Genomic DNA, 22,780 nt, shown 5'->3' with positions numbered 1-22,780 from the left:
GGCTGGGTGGTAGGCAGCATAGCAGGGTTAGAATAAATCAGAACCCTGTCCAGCTATAGTGCAAGAAGTTTATCAATAAATATTCCAGGTCTCCTTGTCATTATTTCAAAGCAAGGGCAGGTGCAGAAAAACTTTTACATCCACATGATACTTAGGTTAAGCTAAGGAGAGAGGGCAACCAAAGGCCTCTAGTATGTGGAGGAGCCTCTCAGCTCCTGACTCTACCTGTACCTCACTTCTCTAAACACACGGGTAGAACAGGTCTTTATGGTCAGACGGTCTGGAATCAGTTTTACAACACAGGGACAAGTGCTGCATCTAAGTGCACGTCACAGATCGGGGAACTTATATAGTCTCATCAACACACACCACAGGACAACCCAAGTGCAAGGCATTTTTTCCAGCTCTTTTATTTCTTTTTTATCATGTTAACAATAGAAGATTCCCCAAAGTTTAAAAAAAAAAAAACTTTGAAAAATAGAAGTTTCATACTATTTACATGACATATGAGCACTGGTTCCAGTATCATACAAACATCCCATTACAAACAGGGAGAAGGCATGATGTCATTCTCTGCCTGTAAGATGCAAAGCGTAATACATGCGTTCTCCCTTTGACTCCTGCGTTATCTGTTATCCTGATACATAAACTATTTGGTACCTGAGAGGCTGGAAGACTACTGGTGAACTTCAATGCCTTCTGTTTTGTTTGTTCTTTTTTGTTTTCAAAACTTACTGCATTTTAAAGCTCTGTACACCTTTACAGTACCCACAGCTAAGTTTATTCTCACTTTTCAAATGATCAAGTATTAATCACATGAACTGTTAATGTATTTATAAATTTAAAATTCAAGCATAAAAATGTATAGACATGCTGTGTATGGTGTGTATCCAATCTTAGGAAATTCCCTCCTGCTTTCCTTTGTTTCCATGTTACCAACTATGTTTTTAAAAAACATAAAAAAAATACCAAGAATAATTCATCTCACAAATTAATCAAAAACCTAAGATTAAAAATTCTACATTATAGTTTTATTTGTATTTAAAAATACACTGGAAATTCTGTATAGGCCCATGATCGAGCTCATTTTCGCCGTACATGTCTTCAGTTTTGAAGACATGGTTTGTCTGACAAGACCTTTTGCAAGCTGAGCACCAAGGTCAGGAAAGTCCTGTAGCTTTCGCTGGCGCTGCTGCCGATGACCAAGTTGCTTCCTTGCTGCTGGATCTGGGTGCTTCTCATTTGCCCTTTATCACCTGAACAGTTTTCCGACCATAGTGATAATAACTGTATGCTGACGCAGCTGTAGTGAATGCTGTACAACACCTTGAAAAGAGAGAAATGGGATTCAGCTGTCAAACTCAAAAACACCGACCGCGGAAATCATGAAGCACACATGTGAAAAGGAGCTAAAAAAACAGGGCTGTGTGGTGAAACTGTGTAACTACAAAATTGAAATTCACGGCTTCCTTTAAGACCTCATTTACACTGGTGATGCCAAATAAAAGCCATCTATAATTACCGAGGGAGGCCTAAAGACAAGTAGTACTAGTGACCATCCTTTCCCACACACAACCCTAGGTGTCCGATGTTCTTCCACAAAAGCACTCTCATACAGACATGAATGGCAGCAGCAGCTGTAAACAGACTGGAGCGATATGGCTCAAACTGGACAGTTCCTTCCGAAGGCTGCTTGGGGCCTAAAGTCATGCAATACCCTGAAGCAAAACCAGGAGATCAGGTTGGATCTGGGTGCAGTGTGAGAGAAAAAGATCCTCCATCAATAACCCAAAATACAAAAGGGGAAAAAAAAACCAACCCCTATATTTTATGTAAGAAAATGAAGTTTAGACTGTATCATTTTAAAAAGTGTTTAGTATAATTTACTTTGATTAACCAATCAACTTTGTTTAGAGCTCTAAAGTGAGTTTTAAATATAATTAAATGTTTACCAAATATCACTAACCGTCAACATGGCAGCCTATTTACAACCTATTTATTTGAAAGTTTGAGTTTGACACATTTCAAGATATTCACAGCTGAGGAATTAGATTCAAAGGGCTCGCCCTGTGTGCCCTCCCACTGCACCCTCCACTAGGCTGGGTCTTTAATACCACTGTCCAGTGTCTCCTGAGCACCCAGCTCTCCTATCAATATGGCTCAAATGACACTTCCTTCCTGCAGTTATTTGTCCCTCTTCTTACTTTCTTTTCCTCCAAAACTCCTAACACATCAGCAATCCTTCTCATCCCTCTAAGTTGTGACTGCTAACTTCTGTCTTCCATGCCTTACAGTAAGACTAAGATAGTGCACGTTGGTTAGTTGTGTTACAGTAAGACTAACACATTGGTTAGTTGTGTTAATCACTATCTACTGTAAAAAGCAGCTGCTCTGATGAGTGTTAGGAATGTACAGAGCAAACAGAAGAGCTATATCACACTCCCGACTGCAAGGCTCAGGGATTAACATGCAAGCAGCAGAGGAAAATTATAAGAGCCAGAGGTAGTGGGCATTTGCCACAAAACAGTATTTATTGGACATGACAAAGACACTGCACACATGAAATTATAGTAGCCAACTGCATGCACAAACCAGCTAAAAATTCTGCATGGACACTGCAGGAACTCAAAGTTCAACTCCTTTTTGAGGAGCTATTGGCAACTGGTGGCTGCTGAGAGAGAGAAAACTTTCTTTAGGACTATGGCTCCTGAGGCTGCCCATGCTCCAGTGTACCTGTGCACACACAGTAGCACTGAGTGGACTCAGTGCACAAAGTCAGGAAAAGGAGTGGGGGAGAGAATAGAAGGGAGAGAAGGATGGTGTCCATCGCTTGTCTACCTCATGTTCATTAGTATTATGCACTTCAAAAGCAAAGTCATTCTAGACTTACCACAAGCCACTGTACTGATATTCTCAGAATAATTCTAAGTTTATCATAGTAAATTTAGTAACTTTAGTAGTTTGAATGTAAATCTGAAGTAAACTTACCATAGTATCTGAAGATAAATGCTGTCAGCATAATTGAAAACTGGAGCTGCCAAAGAAGCTGCCACCAAAATTAATTGGACTGCTGTATTTACCTTAAAAATAAAGGCATTATAAGTCAACATTGTCAAATGGACCCTGCTTTAAGCTTTTGAGGCAAAGGTATTCTCATCATGATACACTAAGCATTCTGGATATTGACTGGCATTATCCATGCCAAAGATGGCATTCCCGCGTGAGAATAAATACCAGCTCAGAATCACTAACTGACCTACCTGCCCATATAGGTACCTGTCAACTATCAGAAAGCATCACTCCTTGAATCCCACAGCAGTTCAATGATGCTATACAATTCTTTGCCCTTGTCCCTAGCTGTCCTCACACAGCTCTGTAAACATCAAACAATGAAGTGGCTTCTCCTTAGGTGAAAGGACACAGTAAGCACTAGAGTAAAACCTAGAACCCAGACTTCCAAGGCCACTTATCTTGCTGCCTGAGTGCCCTGTGAGGTCAGACAACTGAAATTCATCTATTGTTGTGAAATAAATCTTCTAGGGAAATAAGCACTGTTTACCCTCACCAGCACAAAACAGAACCAGAAAGAGTCAGAAGACAGCATTCTATGAAACAAACAGAGCATCGGGCAGTTGAGAAAGGTGTACAGAGACACCCCCTAGTTCTGTTATTTATTCTGCATGACAGCGATCACACTTTGACTTTAAAATAAATAATGTGTTTTTCAGAACAAATGTTTACTGGTGCATTTGTCCCAGAACATCAAGTGACTTTCTATAAAGGGCTACACTCAAACTGCTGTACCTGACACAAAGTCACATGAAGCCAAAAGCTCTGTCTTATAGTGGTAATATTCTATGCAAGGGAGCCTAATACAAAAACAATGTCTCAAAGATATCTGTTACATCTCTGTTATAAGAAATGCAACCGACGGATGGCTTCAGTTAACTTATCAAGGCATTAATATCTTTTCTGTGCAAAGGTTGATATACATTTATGATCCTGAAAAAGACTTAGCAAAACACAATGGACAACTTAGACTATCTATTACTGTCTATTCCCTTTTCATCTAATACTCTTTAAAAATAAAAGGGTTGGGGCTAGATAAGGCTTAGCAGGGTAAAGACACAGGAAATCCCTGGAGCTAAGGCAAGCTCAAGATTCAACTAGGAGACTTTGGCTCAATCAATAACTGTGGAAAGTGAGAGGAAGACTACCAACCCAACATCAGCCTACACACACAATACTATACTACACACAGGCACCTACAATAAAATGGATAAATGAAAGATAGGAAAAGCACAAGAAACTCTTCATAATTTTGCATCTCAATCAAAGAGTACTTACGTCTCACTTTTCACCTGCCCTATGATTTCATTCAAGGTTTAATTCTTAAGACCATCAATAAGGATAAACTGCACATACTAACAATCTGAAAAAATTTAGAAGACAGACATGACTCATTTTCTAGCCCCTCTAATTAATGCATTTAAATTTATCTCATTCTCAAGTTGGTGAGATGACTCAGTAATCAAAAGTGCTATAGCCAAACCTGAGTTCAACTCCCAGGCCCACAAGATGGGAAGAGAGAACTGACCCCCACAAGATGTCTCTGCCCTCCACCCATGTGCACGTACATACTTAAAAACAAACTTTTAACAGTGTTCTCCTTCTAAGCTGCTCCTGACTGACTTATATTCATGTCGTTATAAGAAAAGCTTACAAAGGTCTGACTTCTTTAAAGGGCTGCTGCTATGAGTATCTTACCTTGCTGATGAATGTTGGTTTTAACCTAGCCGTGGCATAGCAAGGATTGAAGTACTTAGCTAGTGTTCGCTGGCAAAAAAAAAAAAAAAAAAAAAAAGTTGCAGTTTATCATTCAGGTTTCTAACAAAGTCACTAGTGCTTACCTTATGCCTCGCCCCAGTGTATAAATATCGTGCTTACTGAGTAAAATGAGCACTATTTACATACTTTGTTGTTATAATGAGACTGTTAAAAATAAGATTCTTCAAAATGTAAATTTGTCAAGTGCTACACAATTTGTATGGAGTCACTCCCACACAGTTTGCTTCATCACATAGTCACAAAAGAAATTTATATTACTCTCTTCTACAGGTTAAAAAGCAAGATAAATAAAATACATCTCCATTTTCCCTGAGAACCAAAAAGGTAATGCTATACTTATGTGCTCAAATATTTACAGTCAACGAACAGTACGTAAGCAAGCTATTCCATCCTTCTATGATAGATCCTAAAATCCACTTTTAGACTGTCCATGGTGAATAAGTGAAGCATTAGACAACCTGGAGACAGGAAACACCTCTAACCTCTGTTGGGGCCTGGCTGCCCTGAGCTTCATACACCATCAACTGAAGAACTAGACTTAAAAGAGAAATCAGGCTTGTGTTTGCTTGTGTTTTCATTAGGATCTCACTGTAGCCTTGTAGCCCCTAGAGTAGTCTCAGCCTCATAGAGATCCACCTGCTTCTGCCTCTGGGATGCTGAAATTAAAAGCATGTGTCAGCACACCCAGCCGACAAATCCAGCTTTTAAAATGGACTAGTCATATGTTCAAATTGCAAGGTATTTTTTTTCTAATTCCTGGTAAATAAATTAAGAAATAACTGCCATAAATAGCTCTCCTAAAGTGAAACTGCATTCAATAATTAAGTTAGAAGTAATCCTAAAGGAATATGCTCTGAACCTTACCGGTGTTGGCAGAGTTCGGTATCTGACATAAAACACAGCAGCGATCAACATTACATCTCTTGAAATTATCATGTAAGTGAGTGGGACTGAAAAATCAAATATAAAATAATTTTAATGAGTTTAAAAATTACTAAGAGATATTATGACTGCATTAACGACTCATTCAGCCTCACACTATTCGATGTTTCACTTAAGTAAGAGTTTGTAGTAAATATTTATTGATTGAGTCCCCTACAGTGAAACCCTGGTCTCTCCACTCCTTCTTGTAATGAGAACAAACTGCAGGCTCTGTGACTTACCTACCTCTAGAATTCCAATCCACTCACCACGTGTTCTCTAGTGCATCTGTCTAAAAACTTGAAGTGTGTATGTAATAGTGTGAGCTACACCCAGCAGCCCCACACCCGACTCTTCTCAGATTTGAGTGTCTGAGAAAAAGACACTGGAATCCAATGAAAAGCAACAATAAGGCGGTTAAAGGCGCATGTCAGAGAAGTTGAAATATCCTGGAAGTCTCAGGATTTCTTGTCTCTGAATTTTAGCCTATTCTCTAGAGTTTTACAAAGTTTCCTGAAATAAAAAAAATTTCCACTCTTGCTGAGCTAGCTCCTACCCAGACATCTGTTCTTCTCCCTGCCCAACCTGTCAATCAATTTTACCACAGGCTGAGTCTTCCTTAGCCAATGTGCTTAGACAAGAGACATTTCAGATTCCAGTTTCCTGAGCTCTGGAATATTTCAGCTGGGCATTACTAATCCCCAAACAATCCAAAACCCCAAACTGTCATTGGGGATCCACAACTCATATTCCTCAGATTTCCCAGCACAGCCCCAGAGCCAGGGCCAACAGGAGGATGTTTTAGATGGGAGGTGAGAGAACTTACTTTAGAGCCTTCTACCATACAAAGTTACAACCATAACCCTATATCTTTTTCAAAATAAATTTAATGGGAAAAATCCTGAATTCAAATCATAGTTCACAGATATCCCTTTCATGGTATTTTCAAACAGCTCAGAGGTAATCCGTGGGTGTGTTTAGGGCCCTCTCCAGTTCTGACATTCTATTGGCTCTGCACCTGCAACTGCACATCAAATTGAATTTGCCTTGGCTTCACCCTCTATTACAGTGCTGGTTCAAAGAGAAAAATGTGTCGAGCAGAGAATGTGCCAGGCTATACTATAAAACATGTAAACCATGATTTATAGATGCATTTTTAAAAATCATTAAACAAATGTTTCTACAGTAAGCACTGGCTGATAAATTAACCACAATCAATTTAAAATGCAGCCAACCTCTGCAAATCAAAATCCATGACTGTAAGGAAGCTGTGCAAGGATGGAGGTGGATGGAGGACTATGGAAGTCTCTGGAGGACTATGGAGGGTTATGGAGGTCTCTGGAGGACTTTGGAGGGTTATAGAGGTCTCTGGAGGACTATGGAGGGTTATGGAGGTCTCTGGAGGACTATGGAGGGTTATGGAGAACTATGGAGGTCTATGGAGGCCTATGGAGGACTATGGAGGTCGATGGAGGTCTACAGAGGACTATGGAGGTCTACAGAGGACTACAGAGGACTACGGAGGACTATGGAGGTCTATGGAGGTCTACAGAAGACTATGGAGGTCTATGGAGGGTTATGGAGGTCTATTCTATGGAGGACTATGGAGGTCTATGGAGGTCTACAGAGGACTACAGAGGACTATGGAGGTCTATGGAGGGTTATGGAGGTCTATGGAGGACTATGGAGGTCTACAGAGGACTACAGAGGACTATGGAGGTCTACAGAGGACTACAGAGGACTATGGAGGTCTATGGAGGTCTATGGAGGACTATGGAGGTCTATGGAGGACTACGGAGGTCTATGGAGGGTTATGGAGGTCTATGGAGAAATATGGAGGTCTATGGAGAAATATGGAGGTCTATGGAGGACTATGGAGGTCTATGGAGAACTATGAAGGGTTATGGAGGTCTCTGGAACTCAAACTTGGGCAGTGAACTGCTCTTGCAGTCAGTCCAGCACTGGAACCTGGCAGCGCCTTTTGGAACGATTTTACTACCTGAAACCATCTGGTGAGCCATATCCAAATAAAATACTCCATTTTCCATAAATATTCAATTTTAACTTATGTGCTATTACTAGCATGATTTTAAAAATATTAAGGTATATATTTACTACTAATAAGTTAGAATTGGGGGCAGGTGGGGTGGGGGTTGAGTAAAACAGGACACAAAGAAGGAATCTTCAGCCTAATCTCCCAGTAACTGATAAGCAGACCAAAAGGGTTTCAAGACATGAAAGAGTTCAACAAGACTGAAAATTACACTTACTAAGCTGATACACAGAGCTTCGCAACATAGTACATCAGAATCTCCATTCACTGAAGCACATGTTTGTAAAAATCTGACTGCATATAGGCTGGAAGACTAAAGTCACAGAGCATAGTCTCTTGACAACACTGTTAAGCTTGAAATCGTTAACAAAAGACATCTACAGAGCTTTGTGCATGCTATGGTTCTGACATTCAGCCACATTCCCAACGTAAGAAATAATTATTAACCAGATAGACAAGAAAATGTTATGAAAGCAGGAAGATATTCTGCACGGACAATGACGGGAGCACTAACACACACAATAGGGGAGAGAGACACAGAAGCAGGAAACACAGCTCAACCCAGCTTCAGAAAAGCTAGACAGCCACCAGCAAGGGGCCCATCGATAAGGCTGTGCTGTCAATACCCACAGCCATGAGTACTGTCAAAACCTAAGAGCTGGCTCATCAGAATGGAAAGATATGGTAAATGCAAATAAACACACGATTTTGAAGTTTTAAACTTCAATTTGGTAATTTTTTATTGATTATATACTAGAATCACATTCTAAACTTTTTGAATTACACTTAAAGCTTTATTTACTGTGTAAGCCTGTGTGGTGGGGGCCATGGCATAGCAGGGCAGAGAACTGCTCTGTGCCTCTGCTCTCTTTCCACTATGAGGCCCCAGGACTGAACCCAGGTCCCCAGTCTCGGAGGTGCCTTTACCCACTAAGTCATCTCACCAGCCCAGCACAATGACATTAACACAGTGGGCTAAATAAAATATTATTAAAATTTTAATCTATCTACTATTTTTTAATATGGTTACTAAAGAATGTTTCATTACATATGATTCCTTTCTTTTTTTAAATATTTATTATATGTAAATACACTGTAGCTGTCTTCAGACACACCAGAAGAGGGCATCAGATCTCATTACAGATGGCTATGAGCCACCATGTGGTTGCTGGGATTTGAACTCAGGACCTTTGGAAGAGCAGTCAGTGTTCTTAACCACTGAGCCATCTCTCCAGCCCATGATTCCTTTCTTAATCTATTAGAAGAACTGGTATACAAAAAAAGGATCAAGGGAAACCCAGAGAACAGAAGGGAGGAGAGTGGCAGTTAAAGAAGTAAACAATCCATGACTCTTTCCAAAACCCATATTTGGTTCGTTAGAAGTCATAGAACTGGCAAACATGTGGCAAAACTAATCAAGAGAAAGACAGAAGGAAACAGGATTCAAGATGAAATTAGGGCATTACTACATAACATAGCATATGCCTTATGGTACCAACAAAAAGTTGCTACAAATAAGAAACTTTCCCCCCCTTTGGTTTTTGAGACAGGGTTTCTCTGTGTAGCCCTGGCCGTCCTTGAACTCAAGAGATCAGCCTGCCTCTGCCTCCCAAGTGCTGGGATTAAAGGTGTGCGCAACCACTGCCCGGCAAAACTTCTTAATAATATAAATAAAATGGGTTGGGTAAGTACCTAGGAACAAAGAATCACAACTTGCAAAATGTACACAGGATAAATTATTAAACTGAATTACTCTAAAACAATTAAAGAAAAAATAATCACATTTCAAAACTCTCTCCAATGGCTTCAACAAATTCTATCAAACATCAAAATTTTAAAAAACCAACATAATGTCACATAAACACAATCCAAGAACAGAAGAAAAAATTAACCTGTTTGATGAGGCTACTAGAGACAGGGACCCAGAGAGAATGGCTATCACCAAGAAAAATCACAACACACTCTGGTGGTGGGAATGCAATCACTATAGAAATCTGTAGGAGCTTCCTCAAGAGACAGAACCACATAACCCAGCTACCCCGCTCTTGATGACACAGCAGGACTCTAGTCAGCATACAGAGACATGCATGTTTACTGCTGTGCTATTCACAAAAGCCAGGAAACGGAACCAGCCTAGATGTTCATAAATGGATGGATAAACAAAATTTGTAAGCAATTAAACAAAAAAGAGATTTATGACATTTGCAGCAACATATTAGGCTAAAAAAAAGCCAGACTCAAAAACAAGGGTTTTCCACGCCTTTAATCCCAGCACTTGGGAGGCAGAGGCAGGTGGATTTTTGAGTTCGAGGCCAGCCTGGTCTACAGAGTGAGTTCCAGGACAGCCAGGACTACACAGAGAAACCCTGTCTCAAAAAACCAAAAAACAAAAACAAAAACAAACAAACAAAAACCCATGGGTTTTCTCTTGTGTCAAACTTAAATTTAAGATTTTTACATGAATGCAATGCATGTTTAGGCATGTATTTGAGTATTTACATACATGGGCCATAAAGCTAGAGAGGAGCTCCTTGAAAGAAGAAGCTCTTAAGCAAGGTGGGTCACAGGGCAGGTAATAATAACATGTGTAACAGGAAGCAGAGGGGGCTAACCTGAAAATGAAAAGGATTCAGGGGAGGCAACGGGACAGGAATGACTGAGAACAATGTGTAATTTAGATGCCATGATAAAACCCACTATATTATAACTTAAAACATTAATTTAAAAACCAACAAACATTTTTTTAAGAAAAAAAAATTTCAAGCTACAGCTTGAGGATTTAGCTCAGTGTCGGATCATACCTATCAAGTATAAAGCTGCTGGCAGAGCAAAAATCACAAAGAGCACCTCCCCACACAAAAAATATGCCAGACTAACTCATGAATCAAATGAGAAATCTCAACAAAATACAATCAAGCCAAATCCACCAATATCTCCAGAATGCACCCTGGCCAAGCTAGATTTCCACCAGGAACCACAGGTTGTTTTAACCTTAAAAAAAACAATGCACCCAGCTCATTAACAGCAGCTTAAGGGGGAGTGGCGGTCCGGGGGAGACCCTAGACCAATAATATACCAAAAAAGAGTTCTCAGTGTCCCATCATAATAGACACTTGGCAAAAATTTCCAAGAAAAACTATTAAACTTGAAGAGAGGATCTCTAGAGGAGTCACCCCACCAAGTGGCTGCGGAAAGCCTTGTCTCAGCCAGGGTGAGTCAGCTTGCTCCTGCTCAGCAGGAGAAACTCAGGGCAGTGAGGAAGTCAGAGATAATAAAAGAAAGTCATTAACAGGGCCAGTGTATACTGGGCCTGGAGACAAGGCAGACTTTAGCATAGTCAGAAGGAGAATGTTGCACTAGACACTGGCTAACATTAGGAAAAAGCTGATTGTCGACATATCAACTAATACACAATAGGCCTTCCACTGGTAAGAACATTAAGAACTATCAAATACTTGAGAATAAATCTATCAAAAATGTATTACTGTCTTGAAGAAAATTATAAAACTCTGAAAGACATCAGAGGAAACCTAAATATTGTAGATACGTGACATATGTGACGCAGAAGACTCTTGTAAAGAATGCCAAAAGTTCCAAAGACAGCTATAAATTCCATGCAACCAAATCAATCAAAACCCAACAGATTTTTATTTACCATGGGGAAATCGTTTTGGAAAAAGCCAATTCTAGTATCATAACTGGAAACAGCTAAGAGTATCTAACTAATATGCCTGGAGCACTTAGAAAACCAAAGACATCAAGCTGGACGAACATTACTACACACTGTCTACCGAACATCAGTGATGGACACTCAAGGACCATATGTAGAACCAGAATGAGACATCATTACAGTCTGCCTACCAGATACAAACAAAGGACACTAATGGACACTAAAAGACCAGAATGAGACTCCATTACACTTCTTCCAGACACCAACAATGGACCAGCTTCTGTTCTCAAACCCTGCTTCTAACTCTTGCTAGGGGATGAGGAAGAAAAACTGCTTGAGAAATACATACAGTCTAAGCACAAAATGAAGAACCAAAGAAGCATGTACAGTGAATGCTCAGAGTAAGAGACCATGAAGTATTCAGATAATGCATTATATATGTATGATTTGAAATTGCACAGTAATAATGTACATTTGTACAGATATCTTCATAGAATCAGAGTTCCCATCATGAATAAACTGTACTTAATAAAGATAACCATGGAGGCTGGAGAGATGGCTCAGCAGTTAAGAGCACTGGCTGGTCTTCTAGAGGACCTGAGTTCCATTTCAGGACCCACATGGCAGCTTACACCAGTCTCTATCTCTAATTCCTCTAGACAAGGGGACCTGATAACTTCTTCTACAGCACCAGGCACCAAGTGGGCACAGACATACATGCAGACAAAACACTCACACATACCATATACATTAAATAAAAACTGAAAAGAAAAATCAGTGACTTACAAAGACTTTAAATCACTTCCAAATATCTGGCCACTAAAACACAATGCATCACCAAAAATTTCTAGAGTATTATGAATCGTGTATTATTATCTCAATTAATTTTGAACAAAGTTATTTAGTGTAACAAAGATACAAATTCTGTAATAAGCAGTGTGACTGTGATAAGCAAAACAGTTTATTTAAAATTGAGGAAACAATTTAAAGTTAAAAGTATATTTTGGAAGAAAAGCCATTTCTTTCAAGAAAAGGCCTAAGCTCACTACCATTGTTCTTCCTTGTTATTTAACGTACACATGACAGTGTTCTTACCTGGAATAAGATCTGCATAGGTCAAGCTAATATATAAGATGCTGATAAGAACTTTATCAGCAAGTGGATCAAGAGCACTTCCCAATGCTGATTTTTGATTGGCCCAGTTTCGAGCAATAAATCCATCCAACTGAAAATAGAAGTGTTTTTTAAATAAACATCATAATTCAAGCAGAATAGATCATTTGAAGCTTAAGAGATACCAAAAAAAACAACTATACTTTCAGAAAATGTCAGTAAAATCTCATTTCTTATTCCCAAACATTCTTACTCCTTTAGTTTTTAAAATAGCAATTAGTCTGAAATGAATTTCACATTTATACTATTGTTCTTTCTCCTTCACGGTGTCCTACTGACTTCTCACTATTTCTATAACGTTCCCATGTGGGATGAACCCAAACATAGACATAGAAATGAAGAAACCTCACAAAACTCACAGAAAGCGGACTGTCTGAGAGGGACCAGGACCTACTCTTTTGAGCCCAAGTGGACACCTTTCAGGACTACTTTTTAACTGTGACACTCAAGCTTTCACATCCGTTTTACTGTAGTATCTGACTCTTGTGGGTTCTTTATTTCAGTGTGTGTGTGTGTGTCTAAGCTACGTGTGTGCGGTGTCCACAAAGTCCAAAGGAGACTGTCAGATCCTCTGGACTGGAGGTACAGACAGCTGGCAGCTGTCTGATGTGGTCTGTGATCTCAGGCCCACTGAACTGGTTCAAGTCCTGGCAGAACCATCTCTCTTATCTAACTCATGGTAAGATTATTTCTCAATTTTAAAATTTATTGTGTTCAAAGGATTAGGCTAGAGTTCAGTGAAGAATACTGACTAGCCAGCTTCTGTGAGGCTCTGGATTTGATGACCTGCACCTCAACACACACACACACAATTTTAGTACCACTATGAATTCAATGTTCTGACTATGCTTTTATTACCTATATTTGAGTGAAAAACTCATCCTCTGTACCTACCCTGGGTAAAATGCTAATACTTAAGTATCTTTTGTTGATTTGTTTGTTTTGTTTTGTTTCTTAAGATAGGGTTTTTCTGTGTAGTCCTACCAGTGTTGGAATTTGCTCCGCAGTTTGGCCTTGAACTCAGAGATCCACCTGCCTCTGCCTCCCAAGTGCTGAGATTAAAGGTGAGCTCCACCACTGCCTGGAGCTTTTTTCTCTTTTCTCTTTTCTTTCTTCCTTCCTTTCTTTTATTGAAACAGGATCTCACTATTACGTAGACCAGGCTGGCCTTTGAACTCACAGAAATTCTCCTATTTCTGCCTTCCAAGAGCTAGGATTAAAAGCATCACCATCATGCCTGGCAAATTACTTTATTATTATTATTATTTTAATTAAAAACAGTAATTTAAAGCACAGATCACACTTAGTTGACAAGCTTTTTACCATAAAAACTGAATCTCCAGCCTTATTTGAAAAAGGGCCAGACTTGAGTCATTGGGGCCACAAAAAGAACCAAAACCAGGTGCTGCCTAGTTACATGGCACAGACGGAAGTGTCCTGTTTACCCAGGCTCTGATGTATGGAACTCACTTTATTTAACTTTATACTTCAACAAATGTTTGCAATTTCTACGAAAACTAACTTGTTTGCAATTAGGCATGATACCCTTTAAAGACAGTACGTCCTCCTCGTTGCAAGTATTCAGGAAGTTCAAGGAGACAGGCCTACAGGAGTAGATAAGAAATTGGCCTAGGCCTGGGGATGATCCCTAGCCTAGCACAGCAAAAGAAAACCCATCCACAACAACACAAACAGAACAGCAGAGAGAACTAACTGGTTCAAGTCCTGGTTTTGCATTCCCTTCTTGCATTGACCTTGAGCAAGGCTGGTTGCCTGGCCTTCCTCCTGTTTAAACAGATGTCACCCACCTACACAAGCCGTGGCTGCCTTCAGCAAGTAATATGATTAATACTTGTCCAGTCTTAGAGTCCTCAAAAAAGGTAGTTACTATCTACTCCAATCACAATCAGAGCAACCTATCAGCTTTCTTCCTCTTCCCTTCCCCTTCCCCTCAGCCTCACCCTCTAGGCTCTTTTTTTTTTTTGTCTGTCCGTTTTGTTTTTCAGAGACAAGTTCTCTTACTCTGTAGCCCAGAATCCACTATGTAGTCTTCACTGGTCCAAAACTTGCAACTATCAGCCTGCCTTTGGTGTTAGGATTATAGGCCTGCACACCTGCTCAGCTATTTTCTTAAGTGAACTAGACATACAATGTCTGCAGCAGGGAGCTAAGGGCTTGGAGACCCCGCTTTCTGTAGTTTGTTCTGCACAGCTCACTTTCACCATCATCTCCCGTATTCACTGTTCCTCTAACTGGCATCGTCCTTTGCAAATGTGTACAACTCCTTCACTGCACCTCACCCCTCCCTCAACACCACAGCCGTGTACTTCAGGCCTACATGCAAATGGATAATCACTGCTCAAGAAAAATACAGAAATGGCCCAACCTCACAAACTCATGACTGCAAACCTATGGGCACTCAATTCCTGGCCACCCTTCATCTACTGACAGCATCTATCTCTTCTTATCATGCTTAGATATTAGGTTACCCATGACCCACGTCATTCCTACTAAATGCTCTCATTCTAGCCCACAGCCATGTCTATTCTCTCCAAGAAGAAAACAGGAAAAGACAGCCAGTCCTCCTCCTGTTGCACCTAATACAGGGATGGCCCAGCTCAGGCGTAGACATATTGACTTCCCTACTTGAAGCCCATCCCTGTTTGTTGTTTTCTCCTCTTCCTCCTATCTCTCTGTACAGTCTTTCCCTCTTCCACCGTGTCTTTTATCACTCAGCTAGTGCAAAATATTTCCCAATACACCTATTTCTAAAACAACCATTCCTTGGCCCTCTTTCTCTGTTCCCCTACAGAGCAAAATTTCCTTAAAAGCAGGGCCAGCCATTACCACCCCTACCTTGCTTATTAGCTTAGGCCAACCTTGCTCCTTCCTCTAGAAAGTTCTCCTGCAGATCACCCATGTGCCATCAGATGACCTCAGCACAATAGCAGCTTTCTGGTCACCATCTCTGGGACACCACCCTGCCCAAGCTTCCCCTCTTGCTCTCTCCTATCCCCTCTCCCCCAGGCTTCTGTTTCTTTTCTACTGCCCACCTCTCTCTCCCTCTCCCTCACTTAAACACTGCCAGCTCCTCTTCTCATGTCCCCTGCCCTACATTACTGTCTCAGCACAAGCAACAGGCATTAGAACCCGTGTTTTCCCCTAAACTGTCCTGTCTCGTGTTCCCCATGCCCCAAAGTGTTACTTGTGTGTACCTTGGTATACCTGTTTCCCTGCCATCACCTGCCCAGTAGATCAGCATAGCAGTACTTAGCTCACTCCCCACACATTCAGATCCCGCCGTTGCCCTGTTTAAAGCTGGTGAGTGCAGAAGAATCAAAGGCTCCACAGAAATGGTCCACAGTATGGCACCAGCTAATTCTGGTTTCTATGCCCACCGGTCATGTCACACTTGTTAATGGGGCTCTTCCTTCACTCAATGAGGCCATTTCATGTGGCAGGTGATTCCTGCCCCACAAAACCCCCACAAATTAACAAATATAAAAAGTGAACCCAATATCTGAAAACAAAAAACTTTACAACTTAAAGCATTCTTTTTTGTTGTTTTGTTTTTTGAGACAGGGTTTCTCTGTGTAGCCCTGGCTGTCCTGGCACTCACTTTGTAGACCAGGCTGGCCTCGAACTCAGAAATCCGGCTGCCTCTGCCTCCCGAGTGCTGGGATTAAAGGCGTGCGCCACCACGCCCGGCTTAAAGCATTCTTATCAGTCTAAAATTCCAGGGCAGACTTTCAGCCCTCCCCAGTAATGGGTGGAGACCGTCAGGGTGCAGTGGGAGAGCAGTAAAGAATGGGGAGAGATGGTGAGAACACGACAGATGGTGACAAAGGAAAACAAACATCTGTCAAGAAAGGACAAGAGTTCCTGTGAAAGGCTGTACCTGGGGCACACTTAGAAACGTCATAAGACAATGCAAATGCTTGCCTCTGTCCGCCTTCAAAACCTTCAGGTAATTCTAGCCTGAACACTACTGCTACTGCTACTAGGCAAGTGCTGTCTCTGTGAACCACAACAGGAAAAGCAAACATTTTACTTTAGAAGACGAATTTTGAGCCGGGCGTGGTGGCGCACGCCTTTAATCCCAGCACTCGGGAGGCAGAGGCAGGTGGATTTCTGAGTTCAAGGCCAGCCTGGTCTACAGAGTGAGTTCCACGACAGCCAGGGCTACAGAGAAACCCTGTGTCGAAAACCCAAAAAAAAAAAAAAAAAAAAAAAAAGAAAACGAATTTTCTAGTATCATTAAATAAATACAGAGCAAACTGTCAAAAAGAAAAAAAACCCAAATAGGGTTGAAGACATAGAAACTGTGCCTCCCAGGCACTCCCTGAACGAGAAGATACTGTTTCCATCTCCACGTGCTCACACTGTCCTTAGCTCTAGTGTTTCCTCTGTCCTTCTCCACCTCTCCCAATGGTGTTTGTTTGTAGGCTTGGAATTTTATAAATCATTTCAAATCGTTTGTGAAAAGGTAAATAATAATACAGCCATATATGATGGTAGTGGTCAGTCAGAAAAAGTAACCAAGACTTCTATTCTAAAATTACTCTCCCAATTTTATATCACACTTTAACTGGCAAGAGTGATCTCAGAGAGAGTCCCTCTCCTTGTGCACATGCTTAGGAAGTAGAAGAAAGCATGTCCAGTCTCACCTCAAACCAAGACCTTCTCTGCACAGTGGTCACAGCTGAGCAGCTGGAGGCCAACCTGACACGGGCCTGCACCGGCTCTCGGGCAGGGCACACCCTGGCTCCCTGGGACAGTAATGAACACCTACCACGTGCACATCAGGCTACTTCTTCCACAGCACACACAAGCGTTCCAGGTCTGCTCGCTCTTTACTTACTTCACAGCAAGCACTCAGCCTGGAGCATTTCTAAGGAGGTTTCTCCTTTGGAAAAGTTAAACACCAGGGCTAAAGATTACCTTCTCCTGGAGTTCTCTAAAACCTTAACACGATCCCTTAAATCTTATCAAGCAGTCCCACATGGATGCTAAAGGCAAGTCCTTACACAAAGTACTAGATCACACTCATGCTGAGAACATCCTTCCAGAAAATGCTAAGGCGAGGCTACAACGGGAGTTACAGACAGCATGGGATTTGAAAGGGAGAAAAAAGCAAATATATTCAAAACTTACCAAATCCGTTAGCCCAGCTAAAGCAAAAACACCTAGTGCAATATTAAAGTCTTCTTCAAGAATCAGGTAGCCCAACACTGGGGCCAGGCCAATTCTTGTCATTGACAACAAATTTGGGATTGTCCATGGATTTTCATACTGAAAGACAAAGACAGCACAATTTAAATAAAATGCTATAAATTCATACTTTTAACTATATACCTTATTAACTGATGAGTAAGAAGATAAACTTTAATTCTTGTAAGCACGTATATATAAATATATTCATATAGAGAAATTTTAAATGTAAAAGATGAGCATGCCTTATTCACCATATAATCTAGCTTCTAATGACTTCATTAAAGCAAAAGATTTGAAAGATCTTCTAAGTAGCCAAACAGACTAGAATTTTGTCAGTAAAACAACAACAACAACAAAAAACCCCAAATTGTCAAATCCAGGTACTCTCGTCAAAAGCTGCTAAATCCAAGACAGAGATAGATAGAAATGGAGAGTTCTATAAATCTGTCAAAAGCAGCAATAGAGATGTTCAGACTCTCCCTCAAGTAAAAGCCTGAGGCAGTCTCAAGCTCCTGCCTGGGATTTCTGGTTCCTTGAAACTTCCTGTGGAGCAAAGCTGTTAGACACTGGCACTACCCGAAGGGCTCCCAGCAATGGCACTGAAGGACGCCACCACCACCAAAGAGAGAACTCATGAGCGCACTCCAACCTCTAAGCCAGCAAAGCTGCAGCACCTGTGCCACACGGTACACAAACAACAAGAAAATATCTTTCCCTGGAGCCTCAACTGTTTTCTCCATTAGTCAAGATTCCACCCCCTTGAATGTTGTCTTTGAAGAAGCATTTTAGCATCCCTTTAAATCAGTAAGTCAGTAACCAACTTGCCTAAACATTAACCTTTTTAGAAAAAAAAAAAAAAAAAAAAGCAGGCTGGTGAGCTCACTGGGTATGGGTTCTTACGGCCACTCTGACAACCTCAGTTCCCAGAACACACGTGGAGTGTGAAAAGACAGTCCAGGGAAGCCGAGATCATTGTGTGTGTCAGTAGCAAGTATGTTTGCATGAACCAAAAGAAAAAAGTGGCAGTGCTCACTTCTCAAGATCATCTTTAAACAGCTCATGACCCACCTACCTCATAAGAAAAGGCATTTGATACTAAGAACCCAACAGAAAGCGTGTCGGTGTAGAGGAATAATACGGTGGTTGTTGGAGGCAGGTGGAGAATACTGTCACTGAAAATTATAGAACTTCAAATTCTATAGGGACAATGGCCAAATCAGAAGCTGGAAAATTCTATTCAAGTAGGACTACGCTATATAGTTGTATGAAAACAAGCTCATTTCACCCAGGTTCAAAGATTAGAAATGTTCCCGAAATTTAGAAAAAGTATCAAGCTGGTGAGCCAGCTCGAGATTTGCCCTGACCTTTGTATGTGTAATGAAAAGAGTAAAGCTATTGACCACACTGTGGAACAAAGTCAAATACTGACGCAATATTACAGCAACTCACAAAAGCTGGGAAGAGAGAAAGGTAGCTAGCTCAGGGCTGTGTTAGAAAGCAAAAGCCATCAGACTGTGGCGGCACACGCCTTTTACTTGGGCACTCAAGAGGCAGAGGCAGGTGGATCTCGAAGTCAGAGGCCAGCCTGGTCTATAGATTAAGTTCCAGGACAGCCAGAGCTACACACAGAAACCCTATCTCAAAACTAAAACAAGCAAGCAAAAGCTAAGAATGAAGAGCTCCAAAGTTACTCTAACACACTGATAGAGCACGACTAAATAGAAAGCTGCACGCAGCCTCCTCACTCCCCTTGGTAAAGACACAACACAACTACAGCTGGCTACCGGGCCAGTAAGTGCGCCTGTGCCCTACAAAAAAATGTTCACGGGCTAGCATGGTGGTGGTGCAGGCCTTTGATCTCAGCACTCGGGAGGCTGTGGCAGGTGAATCTCATGAGTTCGAGGCCAGCCGAACAAGTTCCAGGACAGCCAGGGCTGTTACACAGAGAAGAGCTGTCTCGAAAAACAAAAACCTACAAAAAGCTCATTAATATCTAGTTATTACATTTGGACATTTGTGAAAGTCGACAAAGCTTAATCTCAAATTACCCAACCAGATAACCTGTGGCATACTCGGCCAACTGTGCTGGGAAGGGCTTCAGCCAGGTTGAGGGCAACTTCAAAGCATCCGGCGTTCAATCTCCAAGAGTTTTAAAGCTAGGCCTGAAGCTGTGACCCCTGCCGGGGTGTGGCCACCTCAGCCCATGCTGTGTAACTGAGGAGAGCAGGGCAGTACAGTGGCCGCTGAAGACCTAACAATTGAAGATGTAATAATTGCATGGCTTGCTAACATGACATCAAAAGCTGGGCCACACTCATGCTCTGGTGTCACCTGCTTGGGAAGTTATCTTATCAGGCAAGGTGAACAAATCCTTCTGTTACGTCAAGAATAGTCTGAAGCTTTCTATAATACAAAGTTGAAAGATCTTTTCATTACAACCTAAGCCTCCTCCGTGCTACTGTTTAAGATTACTAAAGGCCAAAGGATGCTGTAAATCTGCACAAACGGACAGAAGGGCCGTTCTTAAGGTTCCGCCGAACTTAACCTATACCCTGAAGATTCACTTCAAAAAATTAAAAACAGATTAACTAGACGGGCGATGGTTGTTTTTACCTATGCAACGTGCAGACACCCTCCCAGCAACGGGTGTGCACAGAAGAGGATTACAGTGGGTTCTAACTTGGCCAGAGACTGTACCCGGCGGGGGACCCCTGAAGTTCACCAAGATCGAACGCCCTGGCTGTCCGTAACTTCCCAGAACACGGGGTGAGTGTCGCGACAGAGCGCCGAGCCCGTCACCTGCGTCCCGCCGACCCTCCCTCGCACGTACCGAGCTGGCGGCGCTCGCCGGGACCCATCGGGCGCTGGGGGCCTGCGCGGCGGCACCTCCTCCTCCGGCGGCGGGCTCCGGAGCTGCCTTCCCCGCGCCCGAGCAGTGGGTCCGCGGGCCGGCGCCCGGCAGCCGCAAGGCGAACGCGGCCGGCCGCAGCCGCCAGCGCTCAGCCAGGCAGCCGAGGCAGCAGGCCGCGGGCGGCAGCAGGGCCCTGCGGGAGCCGCCCCTGCCGAGCCGCGCCCCCGGAGGCCGGACGGCCACGCGAAGAGGGCCCCACGCGCCGCGCGCTACGCGCCAAGCCAACATGGCCGTGTGGCCTCCACGGAGTCCAAGAGTCGAGAACTCAAAAGCCCCTGGCACCGGCCGCCAGCTTCTCTAGAGAAATCGAGCGGTGCCGAGGCCGTATGGACAGCTCCATACTAATTTCTACACTCTGGCACTTTCCGCTTATACAGGTGGCCTGAACCGCCAAGGGAGTCCGTTTTCACGACGTTTTCACGACACCCAGCCGCTCTGCTCACCGGCGCCCCCGGGCGGCAGCGGCGAGCACGAACAGCTAAGGCCCGCAGGTTAGGAAGACCTGACTAGTGAGCAGAGCCGCTTGTGCCTGCAGGCTAAGAAGAATGACAGGTAGGGAAGACCAAGAGCGAGTGCCACGTGGCCACAGGAAGCCACTTACATCAGGTCCTGCCTGATGCCAAGTGGCCCGCTGGTGTGCATGGCTCTGTATTATCACTGGGGATGTAAAGCATTAGTGTTGGCATCAAAGTAGCTAAGTACCGACTCTACTTCCTTAGCACTAAATGCGTATGAATAGAGTAGCAAAGGGAAATGTCAATAATAGCAATCACCAATTGTTTACTTGGGAAGTGCTTACTGTATGCGTTATAGTGTCATTATTTATCCCTCAACAACTCTAACATGCCTTCTGTATTTGCCTTTACTTTTACAGGTACACAAACCCGTGGACAGGAGAAACCTGCTTATTCTAAGTCTGAACTAGTAACAAATCAGTTCACTGTTCTAACCTTACAAATGCTCCTACCATTTTGTTATAGCGTTGAGCTTGAACCCAGGGCCTTGAATCCAGGTCGGGCAAGAACCAAACCAGTGAAAGGCCACCACGTGGTGATGTCTTGCAGTCTTTCCACGGTTCTTCAGCCCAGTCTGTGATGGCACACACTCACCTGGAAGTTGTTCGTAAAGCCCAAATCACATTTGATGATTGTAGTCTTAAGGAGCATTTTATCAAGATCATCTTTATTTTGTTTTGGTTTTGGCCAGAGGCCTGGACTTTTTTTTTTTTTAATTAAAAAAGGAAGAAAGAAAGAAAAAATGAAGAAAAGGAAAGAGAAAAATCTAAGCAGTGGTATGAAACAAAGAGAAAAAGAAGTAAAAAGATAAATCCAGGCGGTCGTGGTGCACACCTTTAATCCCAGCACTTGGGAGGCAGAGGCTGATAGAGCTCTGTAAGTTCCAGGTCAGCAAGGGCTACACAGAGAAAATCTGTCTCAAAAAAACAAAGTTAGTTTCTGTTCATGAGTTACAACCCCTTGTATATATAGTCTTAGCCTTTAATACAGTGGTCTGATCGGCCCATTTTGGGATGGATGGGTCAACTGATGGAGCTGCTTGCAGCTAATCTAACCAGCTGACTTTGATCATATTTATAATATCAGCTACCACTTGGTTCCTTCAAGTCAGGGTTTAATATTTCTATGGTATTCTATGGCATATTATCCCTCATTTCATTTTCATTTTGTATTTACTATCAGTTAAATATTCATTGTAAAATATTAGGATTTGCTCTATTTTGGTTACTCAATGCACACTGCTTTTTGTATGTGTGTAGGTGTTGGGGGCAGAGGCTGATGCTGAATGGCTTCATCAGTTCAGGCTGGCCAGGGAGCTTCAGGAAACTGCCTCTCTCCTACCTCCACCCAGCATTAGGGTTACAAATGAGGCATCCTTGGCTTTTTACATGAGGATCTTACTCAGACTTAACCAACTGAGCCATCTCCCCAACTCAGCTTTTGGGTATTTTGGTTTTTTTAGTTAAGTAAAGTTT

The 22,780-nt window shown here is 42.2% G+C and overlaps 1 protein-coding gene across 4 annotated transcripts; it reads right to left on the bottom strand.

Annotated features, from left to right (window-relative positions):
- Positions 1-385: 385 nt before the first annotated feature.
- Crls1 (cardiolipin synthase 1) lies at positions 386-21,174 on the bottom strand. 4 transcript variants are annotated; one of them, XM_021155261.2, is made up of 7 exons: positions 20,710-21,174; positions 17,820-17,957; positions 12,588-12,717; positions 5,713-5,798; positions 4,768-4,836; positions 2,989-3,080; positions 386-1,326 (listed from the first exon to the last, which is right to left on the bottom strand). In XM_021155261.2, the coding sequence occupies exons 1-7, from the start codon at positions 21,016-21,018 to the stop codon at positions 1,239-1,241; spliced, it is 912 nt and encodes a 303-aa protein (XP_021010920.1). In that variant the 5' UTR covers positions 21,019-21,174; the 3' UTR covers positions 386-1,238. The 4 variants fall into 4 exon arrangements, with proteins under 4 accessions (XP_021010920.1, XP_021010933.1, XP_021010939.1 ...); XM_021155274.2 differs by lacking the exon at positions 20,710-21,174 and adding an exon at positions 19,941-20,096; XM_021155280.2 differs by lacking the exon at positions 20,710-21,174 and adding an exon at positions 19,952-20,096.
- Positions 21,175-22,780: the final 1,606 nt, after the last annotated feature.

Source organism: Mus caroli, chromosome 2, assembly GCF_900094665.2.
Source record: "Mus caroli chromosome 2, CAROLI_EIJ_v1.1, whole genome shotgun sequence".
NCBI classification, from domain to species: Eukaryota; Metazoa; Chordata; class Mammalia; order Rodentia; family Muridae; genus Mus; species Mus caroli.
This window is presented reverse-complemented; position numbering and strand designations above follow the sequence as displayed.

What these genes read in the sequence shown, in the direction of transcription:
- Crls1 (XM_021155261.2), bottom strand. Translation starts at nt 21,018, where the DNA reads ATGTTGGCTTGGCGCGTAGCGCGCGGCGCGTGGGGCCCTCTTCGCGTG. An exon ending in CTATGCAGATCTTATTCCAG is followed by an intron (nt 5,799 to 12,587) that starts GTAAGAACACTG and finishes TTGATTTTTCAG; the next exon opens with TCCCACTCACTTACATGATA. An exon ending in ATTTATCTTCAGATACTATG is followed by an intron (nt 1,327 to 2,988) that starts GTAAGTTTACTT and finishes TCTCTTTTCAAG; the next exon opens with GTGTTGTACAGCATTCACTA.